Source organism: Poromitra crassiceps, assembly GCF_964638095.1.
Source record: "Poromitra crassiceps genome assembly, chromosome: 4".
NCBI lineage: Eukaryota > Metazoa > Chordata > Actinopteri > Beryciformes > Melamphaidae > Poromitra > Poromitra crassiceps.
The window spans coordinates 40,836,112-40,851,238 of NC_139626.1; the positions used below are offsets into that span (position 1 = coordinate 40,836,112).

General features: G+C 45.7%; 1 protein-coding gene across 1 annotated transcript in view; it reads left to right on the forward strand.

Moving 5' to 3' along the window:
• ank2a (ankyrin 2a, neuronal) overlaps nucleotides 1–15,127 on the forward strand; it is a gene marked incomplete at both ends in the record, with an annotated part of 143,112 nt that overhangs the window by 58,272 nt on the left and 69,713 nt on the right. The window contains 19 exons of the mRNA XM_083635920.1: nucleotides 1,624–1,722; nucleotides 2,843–2,941; nucleotides 3,429–3,527; nucleotides 4,753–4,950; nucleotides 5,270–5,368; nucleotides 5,524–5,622; nucleotides 5,851–5,949; nucleotides 6,361–6,558; nucleotides 6,715–6,813; nucleotides 7,321–7,419; nucleotides 7,951–8,148; nucleotides 8,552–8,650; nucleotides 10,678–10,776; nucleotides 10,911–11,009; nucleotides 11,146–11,244; nucleotides 11,390–11,462; nucleotides 13,276–13,402; nucleotides 14,614–14,692; nucleotides 14,946–15,046. Coding sequence (XP_083492046.1) covers nucleotides 1,624–1,722; nucleotides 2,843–2,941; nucleotides 3,429–3,527; nucleotides 4,753–4,950; nucleotides 5,270–5,368; nucleotides 5,524–5,622; nucleotides 5,851–5,949; nucleotides 6,361–6,558; nucleotides 6,715–6,813; nucleotides 7,321–7,419; nucleotides 7,951–8,148; nucleotides 8,552–8,650; nucleotides 10,678–10,776; nucleotides 10,911–11,009; nucleotides 11,146–11,244; nucleotides 11,390–11,462; nucleotides 13,276–13,402; nucleotides 14,614–14,692; nucleotides 14,946–15,046 — 2,162 coding nt within the window. The remainder of the gene's footprint in view (nucleotides 1–1,623; nucleotides 1,723–2,842; nucleotides 2,942–3,428; nucleotides 3,528–4,752; nucleotides 4,951–5,269; nucleotides 5,369–5,523; nucleotides 5,623–5,850; nucleotides 5,950–6,360; nucleotides 6,559–6,714; nucleotides 6,814–7,320; nucleotides 7,420–7,950; nucleotides 8,149–8,551; nucleotides 8,651–10,677; nucleotides 10,777–10,910; nucleotides 11,010–11,145; nucleotides 11,245–11,389; nucleotides 11,463–13,275; nucleotides 13,403–14,613; nucleotides 14,693–14,945; nucleotides 15,047–15,127) is intronic.

The window sequence follows — 15,127 nt, forward strand, 5'->3', positions numbered from 1 at the left end:
CGCTACAGGGAGAAGAGAAGCCGGCTGCCCGGCCAGTTGCCAGGGAAAACCCGCAGACTTTTCTCTCTCAAAACAATTTAAAACAACCGTCATGTTAAGGCTGAGCAAGGACATCAATTTTATTTCACCAGAGCTGAAGGCAGCCAGACAAAAGACTGCTGGAAATAACAGGAGAGGTTGGGAAATAACGTTACACACAAGAGATGGTAAGCGCCATTAAACTGGTATCCAGAGACACAGTAAACACCTTTCTGCCTGACCAATCAGTCGTCTGCAGTGTTTTCACGTCACCATGTGGTACCGGGTCCACAGCCCTGGAACCTCGACAGAGGTTACTAGAAAAAGTACAACTTAACCCGGGTTGTCCCGGTTTTTGACCGGTGGAAAGTTACAAAAAAAAGCGAGTTGAGCCGGGCAGAGCCGCACCAATACCAGCGGTGGAAATGGGCCACATGCTTTGATCTTTCCCTTACTGAATGGAAGCTCATGAACACTGCATGTCAGAATGACATACAGTACCACTAATATGGCATTGGTCTTTGTGTGCTTGATGTGCATCTGACAACGCTGTACTGTACACTCCTGCATGGCTGACAGTCAAACACTGTGTTGTATAGATAGGTCCCTGTGAATGTCAGTTTATTGTTGTTTTTGATAAATAGATTATCTGTTATACACTTCTTTATTTCTCTTTTTTACTTTAAAAATGAGTGAATCGTTATTTAAAATGTACAGGGCATTTCAGTTTGTCATACTTGTCATACAATAACTCACGGCATTCAAAAATAGAAGCTGTTAATTTTTTATGTCTTTATCTAGGCCTCTCTTTCTCTACATAGCCGCCCACAGCATGTGTGCTCCTAAGCACATTCATGTCATTGTTTTTCCTTTCTGAAACACATTGTCTGCTCGATCTTTAAGTTAACTCTGTTTCTTAATTAAATTGCACCATGTCTATCAGAATGGGAAGGTAAGGAGTGAAAACCCATACAACTCTGTACCGTAGATGTAGCTCATATATCAATGTCCATCTTAGTTAGCACATTCGCATAGTGTAAAGTTGCTTTGTTTTTCTTTTTCTTTAGTTGTCATTATTTTTTCTTTATTCCTCTCATCATTATTACTATTACTATTATTATTATTATTATTATTATTATTATTATTATTACTATTATTATTATTATTATTATTATTATTATTATTATTATTATTATTATTATTATTATTTTACTGTTTTAGCAAGCATGGTAGAATTAGAGTCAGGGCTCGGGCATGTGTTATGTTTGCATGTGCTATTTTTGGGCATGATGACTTTTTGATACAAATTTGTCTGGATTATCTTTTTGTTCAGCTTCACTGCCTCATAAGAATGTTGCATGCATTAGAGTTGGTTTTCTTTCCTGTATCTGCTGCAAAACAATCTGATCTTTCTGTCTGTCTGTCTTTCTCCCATCCCATTCCATCTTTTACTCTTCTTTTCTCTTCTACCCACTCTCCATTGTCTCACTGCCCACTTCCTCATTCTATCCTGCATCAACCTCTTTTCCACGCTCGCTCTCTCCTCTCTCTCTCTCTCCTCTCTCTCTCTCTCTCTCTCTCTCTCTCCATGTCTCTCTCTAACAGAGTGGGTTCACCCCTCTGCATATCGCTGCTCACTACGGCAACGTGAACGTCTCCACGCTGCTGCTGAACAGAGGAGCTGCTGTGGACTTCACAGCCAGGGTAACGTCCTGTCCTCACGTCTCTCAGCCTATCATGACATTAGGATGTTACCCTGGCTGTGGACTTCACGGACAGGGTAACGTCCTGTCCTCACGTCTCTCAGCCCATCATGGCATTAAGACGTTACCCTGGCTGTGGACTTCACAGCCAGGGTAACGTCCTGTCCTCACGTCTCTCAGCCCATCATGACATTAGGACGTTACCCTGGTTGTGGACTTCACAGCCAGAGTAATGTCCTGTCCTCACGTCTCTCAGCCCATCATGACATTAGGACGTTACCCTGGCTGTGGACTTCACAGACAGGGTAACGTCCTGTCCTCACGTCTCTCAGCCCATCATGACATTAGGACGTTACCCTGGCTGTGGACTTCACAGACAGGGTAACGTCCTGTTCTCAGGTCTCTCAGCCTATCATGACATTAGGACGTTACCCTGGCTGTGGACTTCACAGACAGGGTAACGTCCTGTTCTCAGGTCTCTCAGCCTATCATGACATTAGGACGTTACCCTGGCTGTGGACTTCACAGACAGGGTAACGTCCTGTCCTCACGTCTCTCAGCTCATCATGACATTAGGACATTACTCTGGCTGTGGACTTCACAGACAGAGTAATGTCCTGTCCTGACGTCTCTTAGCCCATCATGACATTAGGACGTTACCCTGGCTGTGGACTTCACAGCCAGGGTAACGTCCTGTCCTCACGTCATGACCATCATGACGCCGCTGACTGTACCACTGTGCAACCACTAACTGATGTTTCCCACTTAAAGACTTCCACAGCATGCATTTAAAACTTCCAATCACAACTGTCCCTTTTACTCTCAGCCTATAATGACTGCAAAGGTTACATTTCTCATCCTGTCACATTTTCTTTTTTTAATACTTTTATTTTTACATCATTTTTGCAAAATCATGTAACAGGAGGTCAGGAGAGGTCACAACATACACAGCATATCCTGTCACATTTTGATCAATTATAAATAGGCGTCAAATGTAAAAGCAGTTTATTAGCTTTCATTATAATATTTTGTTTGTTTTTATTTTTTGTTTTGCTCCTGCTGTGACAACAGAATTTCCGTCAGTGTGATAAAGTTATCTGTTTCCTCATCTGCCTTCTCAGAATGGGATAACACCTCTCCATGTGGCCTCCAAGAGGGGCAACACCAACATGGTGGCCCTGCTGTTGGACCGCGGAGGTCAGATAGATGCTAAAACCAGGGTGAGACCTTAGTTAGTTCATGTTGTCCAGATCAGCTTTCTGTAAATGAAGGGCTACTGAGCTACACTTTTGCCGCCCTCTCGTGGTTGTTCTACAGGGTATCTAGAAACCAGCTGCCTCTGTGTGTGTGTGTGTGTGTGTGTGTGTGTGTGTGTGTGTGTGTGTGTGTGCGTAAAAATAACAGATGAAGTCATCAGCACTCACAAATTACTGTGTACTGTATATCACTTTTTAAATGATGCACAGCAGACAAGCGTAACGTAAAGCCTAGGGCTGAAACTATGGGGTATATATGAAACGTGTTCTTTGCATCATTAAAAAAGGGATTTAAACTTATTTGTGAATAGAGTTATTTGTGAGTGCTGACGACTTCATCTGTTATTTTTGTGATTTTTTTTTCCCGTCGTCAGCCGTCATACAGCGCTCTAAATACTGTGAGTTGAGCACGCCAGTTCTTTCCTTTAAGTGGTGTGTGATTGTCTCCCAGGATGGGCTGACCCCCCTGCACTGTGCAGCCAGGAGTGGACATGACCCAGCAGTGGAGCTGCTGCTGGAGAAAGGAGCCCCCATGTTAGCCAGAACAAAGGTACTGGATCATAACGTACTTCATCGTACTTGGAATCTAGTAATATTGGTTATGTACTGTACTTTACTCATAAGGTAAATAAATACATTGATTTGAGTATATGAACATCCATTGACTACTTTCCGTCACTAAGTCATAGGGTTGGTGCAATGTATTAAACTGATTGATTGATTGATTGATTGAATATGCCAGATGTGCAGAATGTTGCTGTGCTGTTGCCATGACATTGAGGCTCTTACCCTTTGTTCACACCACACGCCGAAGCAAAGCTCAAGCCACGCTGAAGCTGAGCTCACGCTAAACCGGTCATACAAGAAGCACTCTCTTTCCCTCAGCGCCTCGCTCGGCGTGCCTTGACCCCGCCCACAACTTCCATTGACTTCATGCCTGGCAGCTTCATGCTTGGAAAATAGAACAGAATCCTGAACGATCGCTTCAGCGCGGCTTCAGCGTGCCACGCGTGCGGCTGGTGTGAACGGTCTCGCCTGTTAACAAGGATGCCGAAATGAAACTGTGGTTTCAGCGTAGCTTCAGCGTGGCTTGAGCTTTGCTTCTGCGTATGGTGTGTGAACGCCCGCTTACACGACTTCCATGTTTTGACAGGTCACTGGCAATTATGTGCTGTACTTTCACTGTGAATTTTAACTGTAATCTTACTACACTGATAAGTTGTTTAGTCCTTTTCAGACCTATAAAAAGATTTGGTAGTCAGAGATCAAAAATAGAGCTTGCACCCATATATGCAGGCAGCTCTGCCCCTGTACTGCATAAACTAGGGTGTGCTGATATTGGCCTACATTTTTTATTTAAATTAATTTGATGCCTCAGTTATGTTAGTTAATTCATCATTTAAAAGCCCAGAGTTGCTGCTACCATTGAACAGGTGTGCTGGACCGTTTTAGTGTCCCATGGGCAAAATGCTGTTTCAGAGGCTTTTTCCACACTCCCAGCAAACACACTTTTTGGCATAAAATAGTCACATTTAAAGATATTAAATCACAGAATATGAGCTATCAGCAACTTTAGTCTAAAAATGTCAGTATTGCTATATCACTGTTATAGCAGCAGCTGCTGAAAACACTTAATTTAAAAATTAATAATTTCATGAGGAAAGGAAAGCAGATGATACAGTACTTCTCTCTTTCCCTCTTCCTTGGCTTCTTATCCTCTTTCTTCACTGCTTTTCTTTTTCCATCCCTCATTCCTCCGTGCCGTGGTCACGCAGAACGGACTGTCCCCGCTGCACATGTCGGCCCAGGGAGACCACGTGGAGTGTGTGAAGCACCTGCTGCAGCACACGGCGCCCGTTGATGATGTCACACTGGACTACCTCACAGCGCTGCACGTCTCGGCTCACTGTGGCCACTACAAAGTCACCAAGCTGCTACTGGACAAGAAGGCCAACCCCAACGCTAGAGCACTGGTAGAGATACAGGCGTGCACACACACACACACACACACACACACACACACACACACACACACACACACACACACACACACCATCACTTGCATAGAGGAAGACAGACAAATATCTTTATCTTTATACCATTTCTTACACACACACACACACACACACACACACACACACACACACACACACACACACACACACACACACAGCCACTCACACACTTACTCTGCTTTCTTCTCTTTGTCATTGCTTTCTCTCTCTCTCTCTCTCTCTCTCTCTCTCTCTCCTCTACTCTACTCTATTCTCTCTCTACTCTACTCTCTACCAGAATGGTTTCACCCCTCTTCACATCGCTTGTAAGAAGAACAGGGTGAAGGTGATGGAACTGTTGGTCAAATACGGAGCCTCCATACAGGCCATTACCGAGGTGAGCCACTTGAGGGCGCTGTCACGGGACAGAGTTTGTGAATTATGATAGTACACACAGTATGTGTTTGATATGTAAATTGTCACGGTTGTAACCTGCTCACATTCAATATTCGTCTTCCTTCATTCTCTCTCCCTCCCTCCCTCCCTCCCTAGTCTGGTCTGACTCCTATCCATGTAGCAGCCTTCATGGGCCACCTGAACATCGTTTTGCTTCTGCTGCAGAACGGAGCTTCTCCTGACGTCTGCAATATTGTGAGTAGCGGCTAGAAACTGCTCAACTTTCTATTGTCAGGAATCATCATATTTAGCACAGAGTGTTAATGTGTACTATGTGTGTGTGTGCATGCGTCCGTGCGTGCATGCATGTGCCTGTGTGTGTGTGTGTGTGTGTGTTTGTGCGTGTGTGTGTGCGTGTGTGTGCCTGTGCGTGCGTGTGTGTCTGTGTGTATTTGTGTATGTGTGTGTGTGTGTGTGTCCCAGCGTGGTGAGACAGCACTCCACATGGCGGCACGGGCAGGCCAGATGGAAGTGGTTCGCTGTTTGCTGAGGAACGGAGCGCTGGTGGATGCCATGGCCAGGGTGAGTCGGCTGTCACACCATCCATGTTCATCACTATCACCTACTATCACCACATGGCATACATGATCTGTGAGAGAGAAACACAGTGTTCTGTGCTTGATTCTGTGTTCCCCAGTCTTGGCTGTCTGCATTTTTTACAATCCCACCCTCTCCTAACCCTGACGCTGCAAGGTGGTTTGTTAAGGTCAGGCACTTTCAAAAAATACCCGGCAGGTATGGATGAACCATCTGTCTATCACAGGCTCGCTCTGACTGGCGTCGCACCTAAAGCCCGCCTGCAGCTGCCTCATAGGACGCCGATCGGTGCAAAACCACTGGTGGTTTGGATTCAAAGCAATAGATTGGAGCGTGGGCAGATTGTTTTGTCGTGTCTCTCTCACACATATAACGTTTCCACTCTTCCCGCCACAGGAGGACCAGACCCCCCTCCACATTGCGTCCCGTTTGGGGAAAACCGATATTGTCCAGCTGCTGCTGCAGCACATGGCCCACCCAGACGCTGCCACCACCAACGGCTACACCCCCCTCCACATCTCAGCCAGGGAGGGCCAGGTGGAGACCGCCGCTGTGCTGCTGGAGGCCGGCGCCTCGCACTCACTGGCTACCAAGGTGAGCGGACGGACGAGGATCCGCACACACATGAAGACGTGAAAAATCACAATCATCTCATACTAGCTCACAAATATCCAGCTAAATATTCAAAGTCAACAGCTTAGACATTTTGATTTGAAATGAAGTTGGATTTCCCTTCCCTTCCCTCTACAGAAAGGATTCACTCCATTACATGTAGCAGCTAAGTACGGAAGCCTGGATGTAGCAAAACTCCTCCTTCAGCGTAAAGCTCTCCCTGATGATGCTGGCAAGGTGAGCCAAAGAGCAGAGCTTTTGCTAAACTCTATTTGGATAAGAGCAGTTTCACAAACAAGCATTGAAGTTAGTCCAAGGCGAAGTAATTTCTTTCAGTGAGATACTTGTTGCTTTGAGCTTTATAGTCCCTGACTAAGCTTCCTTTGTAAATTACCCACAAAAACAAGATGGCGCAGAAGCGACACTCCAATAATTCAAATGTTTTTTGGGGCGATAAGACCGATTCTGAACAGCACACTGGCATGTTTCTTTTTAACTATTGCAGTGCTGCCTCTGCCCTAGTTCTTGAGGATAATGGTTTTCTGTTGACTATTTTGCGGCAGAGCACCCAGCCCAGCATTTTTTCTTTTGTTTTGTTGTGTTTTTAGAAGCGAGTTCCCTCCTGATAGGCTTTTTTTGTGCCTGTGAAATAGACTCGAGAACTGTTTTTAACCAATACAGTCTAGAAAACACAAGGGAAATATTGATGCTAATATTGATGTAACCAGATGCTTCCTCTTACAGAATGGCTTAACGCCGCTGCATGTGGCAGCTCACTATGACAACCAACAGGTGGCACTGCTGCTGCTGGATAAAGGGGCATCACCTCACGCTACCGCAAAGGTTAGAGAAATGACATGGAAGATCCACCCTCACACACGCTCATACTGTTACAGTATATAGGATGAGGAGTTATTTTGTGATGAAGTATTGTAATTTATTTTATAGTTCCACCAATTTTCCTCTCCTGTGGGTTTTACGTGTAGGTGGAGAGAATGATAGCAATTGATAGTATTCTGTTACATGACCACACGGGCATTTTGGTAGGAAAACAACAGGTGATTGTGATCAATTAACAGGTGATTACAATCAAGTGACACTTACAGCCAATGAGCTGTGTGTATTGTAGCGCCATATTGGTAGGAAAAAGGCTTGTGACATCATCGGAATACTATGAATACATAGTAAGTCAATAAAGATATATTAATTTGTATCTGCCTCTTTTATGATGATTTCTCTCTGTAATATCCAACCATAGGAGCAATAGGGACTGCAATAAGAAAGACCTATACTAATACAGATATACTACTAATACAGCCACGTTACAAAATAGTTCAAAATGACTGACTCCTCCTAATCTCCCTCCCTGTCCAGAATGGCTACACTCCTCTCCACATCGCCGCCAAGAAGAACCAGACGGCCATTGCTTTGTCGCTGCTGGAGTACGGAGCGGAGACCAACGTTCTGACCAAGCAGGGGGTCAGCCCACTGCACCTGGCAGCCCAGGAGGGCCATGCTGAGATGGCCAGCCTGCTACTGGGCAAAGGAGCTCACGTCAACACAGCCACCAAGGTGACACTCACACATGCTGCACGCATACACACATACAGTACACCAAGGTGACACACACACACACACACACACACACACACACATGCTGCACACATGCCCATAGCAGCCCTCATAAGGATTATTTCGAGTATTTAAAAATGTAAAATGTAAAATGTAAAAATGTTCAACCTGGATAATAACTTCGACATAAATGTCATTAATTAATGATAGAAAAATGTACATTATACAATTTACTCTTAATTAGATAACAATGTAGGAAATTAACTAATCATCAATTAGGTGTTAGTCAACCACACATGCACACCCACGTCAATCCCCCCCCCCCTTCCCCCCTCCACACACACACACACACACACACACACACACACACACTAAGCAAGAGGACTCTGTGCTTGTGTTGCAGAGTGGGCTGACCCCTCTCCATCTCTCAGCCCAAGAGGACAGGGTCAGTGCAGCAGAAGTGCTGGCCAAACATGACGCCAACTTAGACCAACAAACTAAGGTACACACACACACACACACACACACACACACACACACACACACACACACACACACACACACACATACATAAGGCGCACACACACACACACACACACACACACATAAGGCACAATCACACACACACACATACATAAGGCACACACACACACACACACACACACACACACACACACACACACACACACACATACATAAGGCACACACACACACACACACACACACACACACACACACACACAGAGGTAAACACATAGTGTACATGCACACATAAATAGCTACAGTATACAGAGTTCCCACTCGTCATTGGTTCATGGAAGTGGAGAATGTTTTCCGTTGTTTCTTGAATTATCTGGTGAAGTCCTGGAACATTGTGGAATTTCAACATAGATTACTTTCGTGTGCATCACATTTCCACAGCAAGTCAAAGTAGGGTTTACCTACTTACTTTTCAGCTGGGAATGTCGCTGAGTGATGAAGTTAGACGATTGGTCGGCCGTGGCACGTGGCACACCCATACACGGTGTGAGTTGGAGAATGCGTGGTCCCCCAACAAGGCAGGACCATGACAGTTCGCTAGCCAACCTCAGACAGTGCTGCCTGCCCTGTACCCTGTGGCTAGCCATGACAAGAGTCAGATAAACAAATGGGATTAAAATGTGACGTCCGCAAAAGATCGCTAGCAAGAGGACAACAGGACACAAACGCACACTCATTTCACCAGCAGAAACGTTACACCTCATGAAACATGACAGCAAAACGGCATGTAAGACCAACTAGCTTTACTGCTGCAGCAGCATCAAGCTACCTAGAGTTAGCTAAGATGAGACATGAAGTGGGTCCATTTATCCTTCAGGGTTAAAGCATAAATTGTGTCACTTTTGAGAAGAATTGGAGAATAATGCTGTCTTCAGCTGTGCAGAGCAACATAAATGGTTAGAGAAGGATAATAGTATAAACTAAAATAGTAGTATAAACACATCACACACCGCCCAGCTATACAGTACTAGGTTCCGACCTGGGCTTTTGTTTACTTTTTTACAGTATTATGTAACTTGTGGTAGTTTCAATTGGCTGTTCAGGGGTTGGGCCTGTTGCCTCACAGCAAGAGAGACCCAGCAGCTTCGGTTTCTGGCCCTATATTCTCAAATACATACTGCTGCATGCGCTAGGACGCGTCATCAGTGATGTTATCTGGGGTCGTAAGGTGTTTCGGGTCTGTCAACATCATACACCCTCGCCCAGTAGACCCAGCCGAGGCCAATTAAGACCCCGACTTGCGTCCCAGAAGCCGCTCACGGATCAGCCTTACTACTCTATCTGCAACGTTGCCCGCGGGAGGGGTAAGCGAGAACGCCCAATCCGCTGCAATAGAGCTAGTGCTACGCCGCAGTATTGGCCCTTCGGTGCATGGAGGATCTAGGCTCTGTGGGTTACTCCCGGCCGTGCTCCTCCTTCGTCTCACCAGACCCTCCCGTGGCAAAGGCAATCCAGAGGCTGAGAGGATGCCTCAAGGACGCCTCAAGAGGGCCTGTGCGCTGCACGTCATTCGCCTGCGTCGAGCACCTCGCTCTAGCCTGAAGGACCCCAGGCCGCGCCGATCTTTGTGCAGATTTTCAGGAGGCTAATCCGTAGCGTTTGTGGATTTCTCCCTCACGAGAGAGCCAAGATGGGGTGCTAATCCCATCCCGTACCGATTGCCGTCTCTCCGACCGTCAACTGTCTCTCCAGCTCGTCACCAAACTATACTTGGTTGTCACCTAGTCTTTCCTAAGTGTCACTGGCCAGAGGCAAGCCCTGTATCTTCCTGTGTGTAGTTTGCATGTTCTCTTCATGTTTGTGTGAGTTTCTCCTTCCACATTCCAAAGATATGCAACTCAGGTGGATTGGACACTAACTAGGTATGAATGTTTGTGGACTTCAAGACGTATGGTCGCCGAGGTGATCGGCCCCCCCAGCTATTTCTTTTTTTTCATGGATGCAATATATTTTCCTCTCGTTCATCTCCTTATTCTCTTTCCACTTCAGCTCGGATATACCCCTCTCATAGTGGCCTGTCACTATGGAAACGCCAAGACGGTGAACTTCCTGTTACAGCAAGGTGCCAGCGTCAATGCCAAAACCAAGGTACTGTAGGTGTCTGGCAAGCTCTGAACACGTTATTCTGCAAGATGACGACAGTAGCACCTTTTGTTTGAGTTGTTCCAGTGACCGTTCAATACAAAACACCAACATTGATCTCCTTATGTCTTTGTCTATAGAACGGATACACACCCCTCCACCAGGCAGCACAACAAGGGAACACACACATCATCAATGTTCTTTTACAGCATGGTGCCAAGCCCAGTGCTACGACAGTGGTGAGAAAAGTCCACATTTTCTTCACTCACAGATCTACAAGGAATTAAGAAAAAAATAACGGCCTCTCCCTCCCTCCCTCTCTCTCTCTCTCTCTCTCTCTCTCACACACACACACACCCTCTCTCTCTCTCTCAGAACGGAAACACTGCTCTCTCCATTGCTAGACGTCTGGGTTACATCTCTGTGGTGGACACGCTGAAGGTCGTCACTGAGGAGGTCATCACAACGACAACGGTAAGCTCCAACAGTGATCAGACTCTAGATCTTGGACCACTTTACTTTGCCCCAAATTTCACAGAGAACCCAGTTAAATCCCCTGTTTCTCATGTAGCCATTTTTGTCTGTATTTTTCCATGGCTGTGAATGGGTGTCGCGTCAGACGGTTACAGAGAAACACAAGCTGAATGTTCCAGAGACCATGACTGAGATGCTGGATGTCTCTGATGAAGAGGGTGAGTTACTGCACTCACAGAAAGCGAAAGAAAGATACCATCAAACTCATAAACACTGATTCATATGCTATGATTAGGACCATATGACGTATATTCCAAAGGTGCCCTATGATAAAGACGCTTTTTATTAAGGAATGCCTTGACGGAATGTAATCAAATTTGCCTCAAACGTTGGACTCAAGGATGAACTGATTGGATTTTGGTGGTCAAAGGTCAAAGTTCAAGGTCACTGTGTGACCTCACAAATGCCATTCTCAAGTTCGTTAACGCGATATCTCAGGAACGGCTTCACAGAATGTCTTCCAATTTGGCTCAAAGGTCGACTTGGACGCAAGGATGACCTGATTCGATTTCGGTGATCAAAGGTCAAGGTCACTGTGACCTCTCGGACGCCATTTTCAAGCTCGTTCACGCAATATCTCAGGAATGCCTTGATGGAATTTCTTAGAATTTGCCTCAAATGTCCACTTGGACTCAAGGATGAACTGATTTGATTTTGGTGGTCAAAGGTCAAGGTCACTGTGACCTCACGACCGCTCGTTTCATGCTCGTTAACGCGATATCCCAGGAACGCCTTGACGGAATTTCATCCAATTTTCCTCAAACGTCCACTTGGACTCAAGGATGAACTGATTACATTTTGGTGGTAAAAGGTCAAAAGTTCAAGGTCACTGTGACCTCACGAACGCCATTTTCAAGCTTGTTAACGCGATATCTCAAGAACACCTTGACGGAATTTCTTCCAATTTGCCTCAAACGTCCACTTGGACTCAAGGATGAACTGATTCGATTTTGGTGGTCACATTTCAAGGGTACCGTGACATCACGACCGCTTGTTTCATGCTCGTTAACGTGATATCTCAGGAACGCCTTGATGAAATTTCTTCACATTTGGCTCAAATGTCAAAGTCTGGACAGACATGCATGTCGACTGCTCACTTGTTGGCGGAGGCATATAACCGCGGTGCGGTCGTTCTAGTTGGTCCTAAGAGCTGTGTATTCTGGGTAATGTAGTTTTGTAGCTGTGCGGGTTCTTAAAGCTGTGTGTTCCATAGCTCTGAGGCTCATGGAAGACGAACCGTTCACTGAGATGTCTGTGAAGCTGGAAGGTATCAGACTGCTCTGTCCGGCTCGGCCTGCCTCACGTGGACTATATTTGTGTTCTTGTACCCAATCAGTGTGATTCTATATCCGGTGCATGATGCAATGGTTTTACTTGGTAAAGCAATACAGTCACAGAAAGCATATCTATCGGTGGCTTAGTTCATTCCATGTCTGCTTTGAGAAAGTCTTTGTAGTTAATGTGGCCTGTTTGGGGCTGTGCAGTTTTATTTCTTGTTCTCTTTCCTCAGGCACAGCTGCATTGCTCTTAACGCCTTGTTTTTTTTATAGGGTATAGTCGCACTCGCAGCTCTGTGGAGTGCATGTTAATGCAATGGTGGAAACTAACTGCACGAAGATTATGGAGGGTGTGGATATGATCAATAAGGATGATTATGGTTTCACCTGTCATTTCAATGAATTGTTTGGCGTCTTTCATCAGATTAGAAAATGTTGATTGAGTGGTGTGGACATGCAAAACACTGTTTTTCACACATTGCTATCAGGTCTTTGAAGCCTAATTTGTGGAGTGCTCAAGTGGCACACTGTAGATGGAAAGGGAGGTCAGGAAAATCATGTGGACACAGATTGAAATGAATACGGCTATGGAACTTGCCCTTTCAGGCCAAGTGTGGACACAGCAATTTGAACTCAATCACAAACAATCATAACTCTCTCTCTCTCTCTCTCTCTCTCTCTCTCTCTCACTCAGGTGAAGACACTATGACAGGGGATGGAGGGGAGTATCTGAGAGCAGAGGACCTCCGAGAGCTGGGAGACGACTCTCTGCCTGGACACTACCTGGACGGCTTCAGCTACATGAGCCACAACCTGGACAGGTCACAAACAACACACACACACACACACACACACGCCACAAAAAGTCCTTTCACATCCAGCCACGTTATCGACAGCGGTTACAATGAGCATGTATCCCTGCCAATATTAGGGCCTGTGTCCACCTAGCGTCTTTTCCTCAGGTCCAGCATCTTTTTTCAGTTGTTTCCAATGGGGGGAGAGCGTATGCGAGCGCACACGGACATCTATTTTCAGAGCGCTCCGGCGTTTTTGTGCGACGGCTCCCAGCACTCCCAGCTGAGAATAATTGAACTTTTCAGAAAGACGCTGGTGTCGGGTGCTCCTTTTCTGGCAACTACGGTAATCACATGGAGAAACTATCACAACAGAGACAGAAAGGCTCAATTGTGGGAGCAGATTGGCTAGACTCTTAATATTTCTGGTGAGTGTTGTGCTTACTGCTTTTAATAGCGTAGCCTACCTGTGTTGTTAGCTTGCTAGCTGTCAGCTATCAGGCTCCTACCGCACTGAACTAACGTTGCTTCCTTGTATATTGTGCGCTGGGATCAGCGCTCCCCAGCGCACTCCCAGCGTTTAACGTCTGAAAAAGACGCTAGGTGGACACAGGCTGTGAAAAATATTTTCTGGGGTAAAGACCAACACTCCCTCCCAGGAGCGGATCCGTCAGCTCCGTCGAAACTCCGCCAGTGATGTGATCCGTTCTTATGTCGATTTATGCTGCCTTGTTGAGAAATGCTTGTGCTATCCTATCGAAAGATGATACCTTATCTGTAAAGGTTGAGACTCGTGGGTACCCATAGAACCCATTCTCATTCCGATATCTTGAAGTGAGAAGTCAAGGGTCCCCTTTGAAAATGACCATGCCAGTTTCCCCCCCGCCAAAGTTTTTGCTAAATTCACAACACAATTTAGCCCCCTTCCCGACAAGCTACCATGACATGGTTGGTACCAATGGATGCCTTACGTTTGCTAGTTTCAAATGATACATGAAACTTTGCTCTGGCTTTAAAAGTAAGCCCGCTACAGCCATTTGATTTGCAACACTATTACATCGGGAGATTAACAGGAGAAATGACCAATCGGGAGCACAGAGGGAGAAAGACTTAACATAGGGATACTCATGTGAAAGTCTGGAGTGCAGGTATGGGCATAGTACAGTATAATAAAGAAGGTGGTTACAAATTGCTCATTCGTTCACCCAGAAAACTAACCCACCTTCCCATTCCAACAGGCACCAGCAGACTCCCATTCACCAAAGTTTCCACCAGAGAGAAGGGGTTCTTATAGAGGACATGCTTACAAGCCACCAGGTACGGACAAATCATACCAACAGTGTAGTGATGTATATGAATGTAGTTGTATTGATACAAACAGTGTAGTGATTTATATGATTGTCATTGTATTGATACAACCAGTGTAGTGATGTATATGATTGTAGTTGTATTGATACAAACAGTGTAGTGATTTATATGACTGTCATTGTATTGATACAAACAGTGTAGTGATGTATATGATTGTAGTTGTATTGCCAACTGGCCCACTACTCTTCTTCTTGTTCTGTAGGTGTCGTCTCTGTCGAGAGATGACAAGGAGTCGTTCCGTCTGAGCTGGGGCGCCGAGCACCTCGATAACGTGATGCTGTCCTCCAGCCTGCTGCACTCTGGGTTAGTGCACACACACACACACACACACACACACAGAGACCTGCGCACATGCACGCACACACAAACACACACAGACACAAG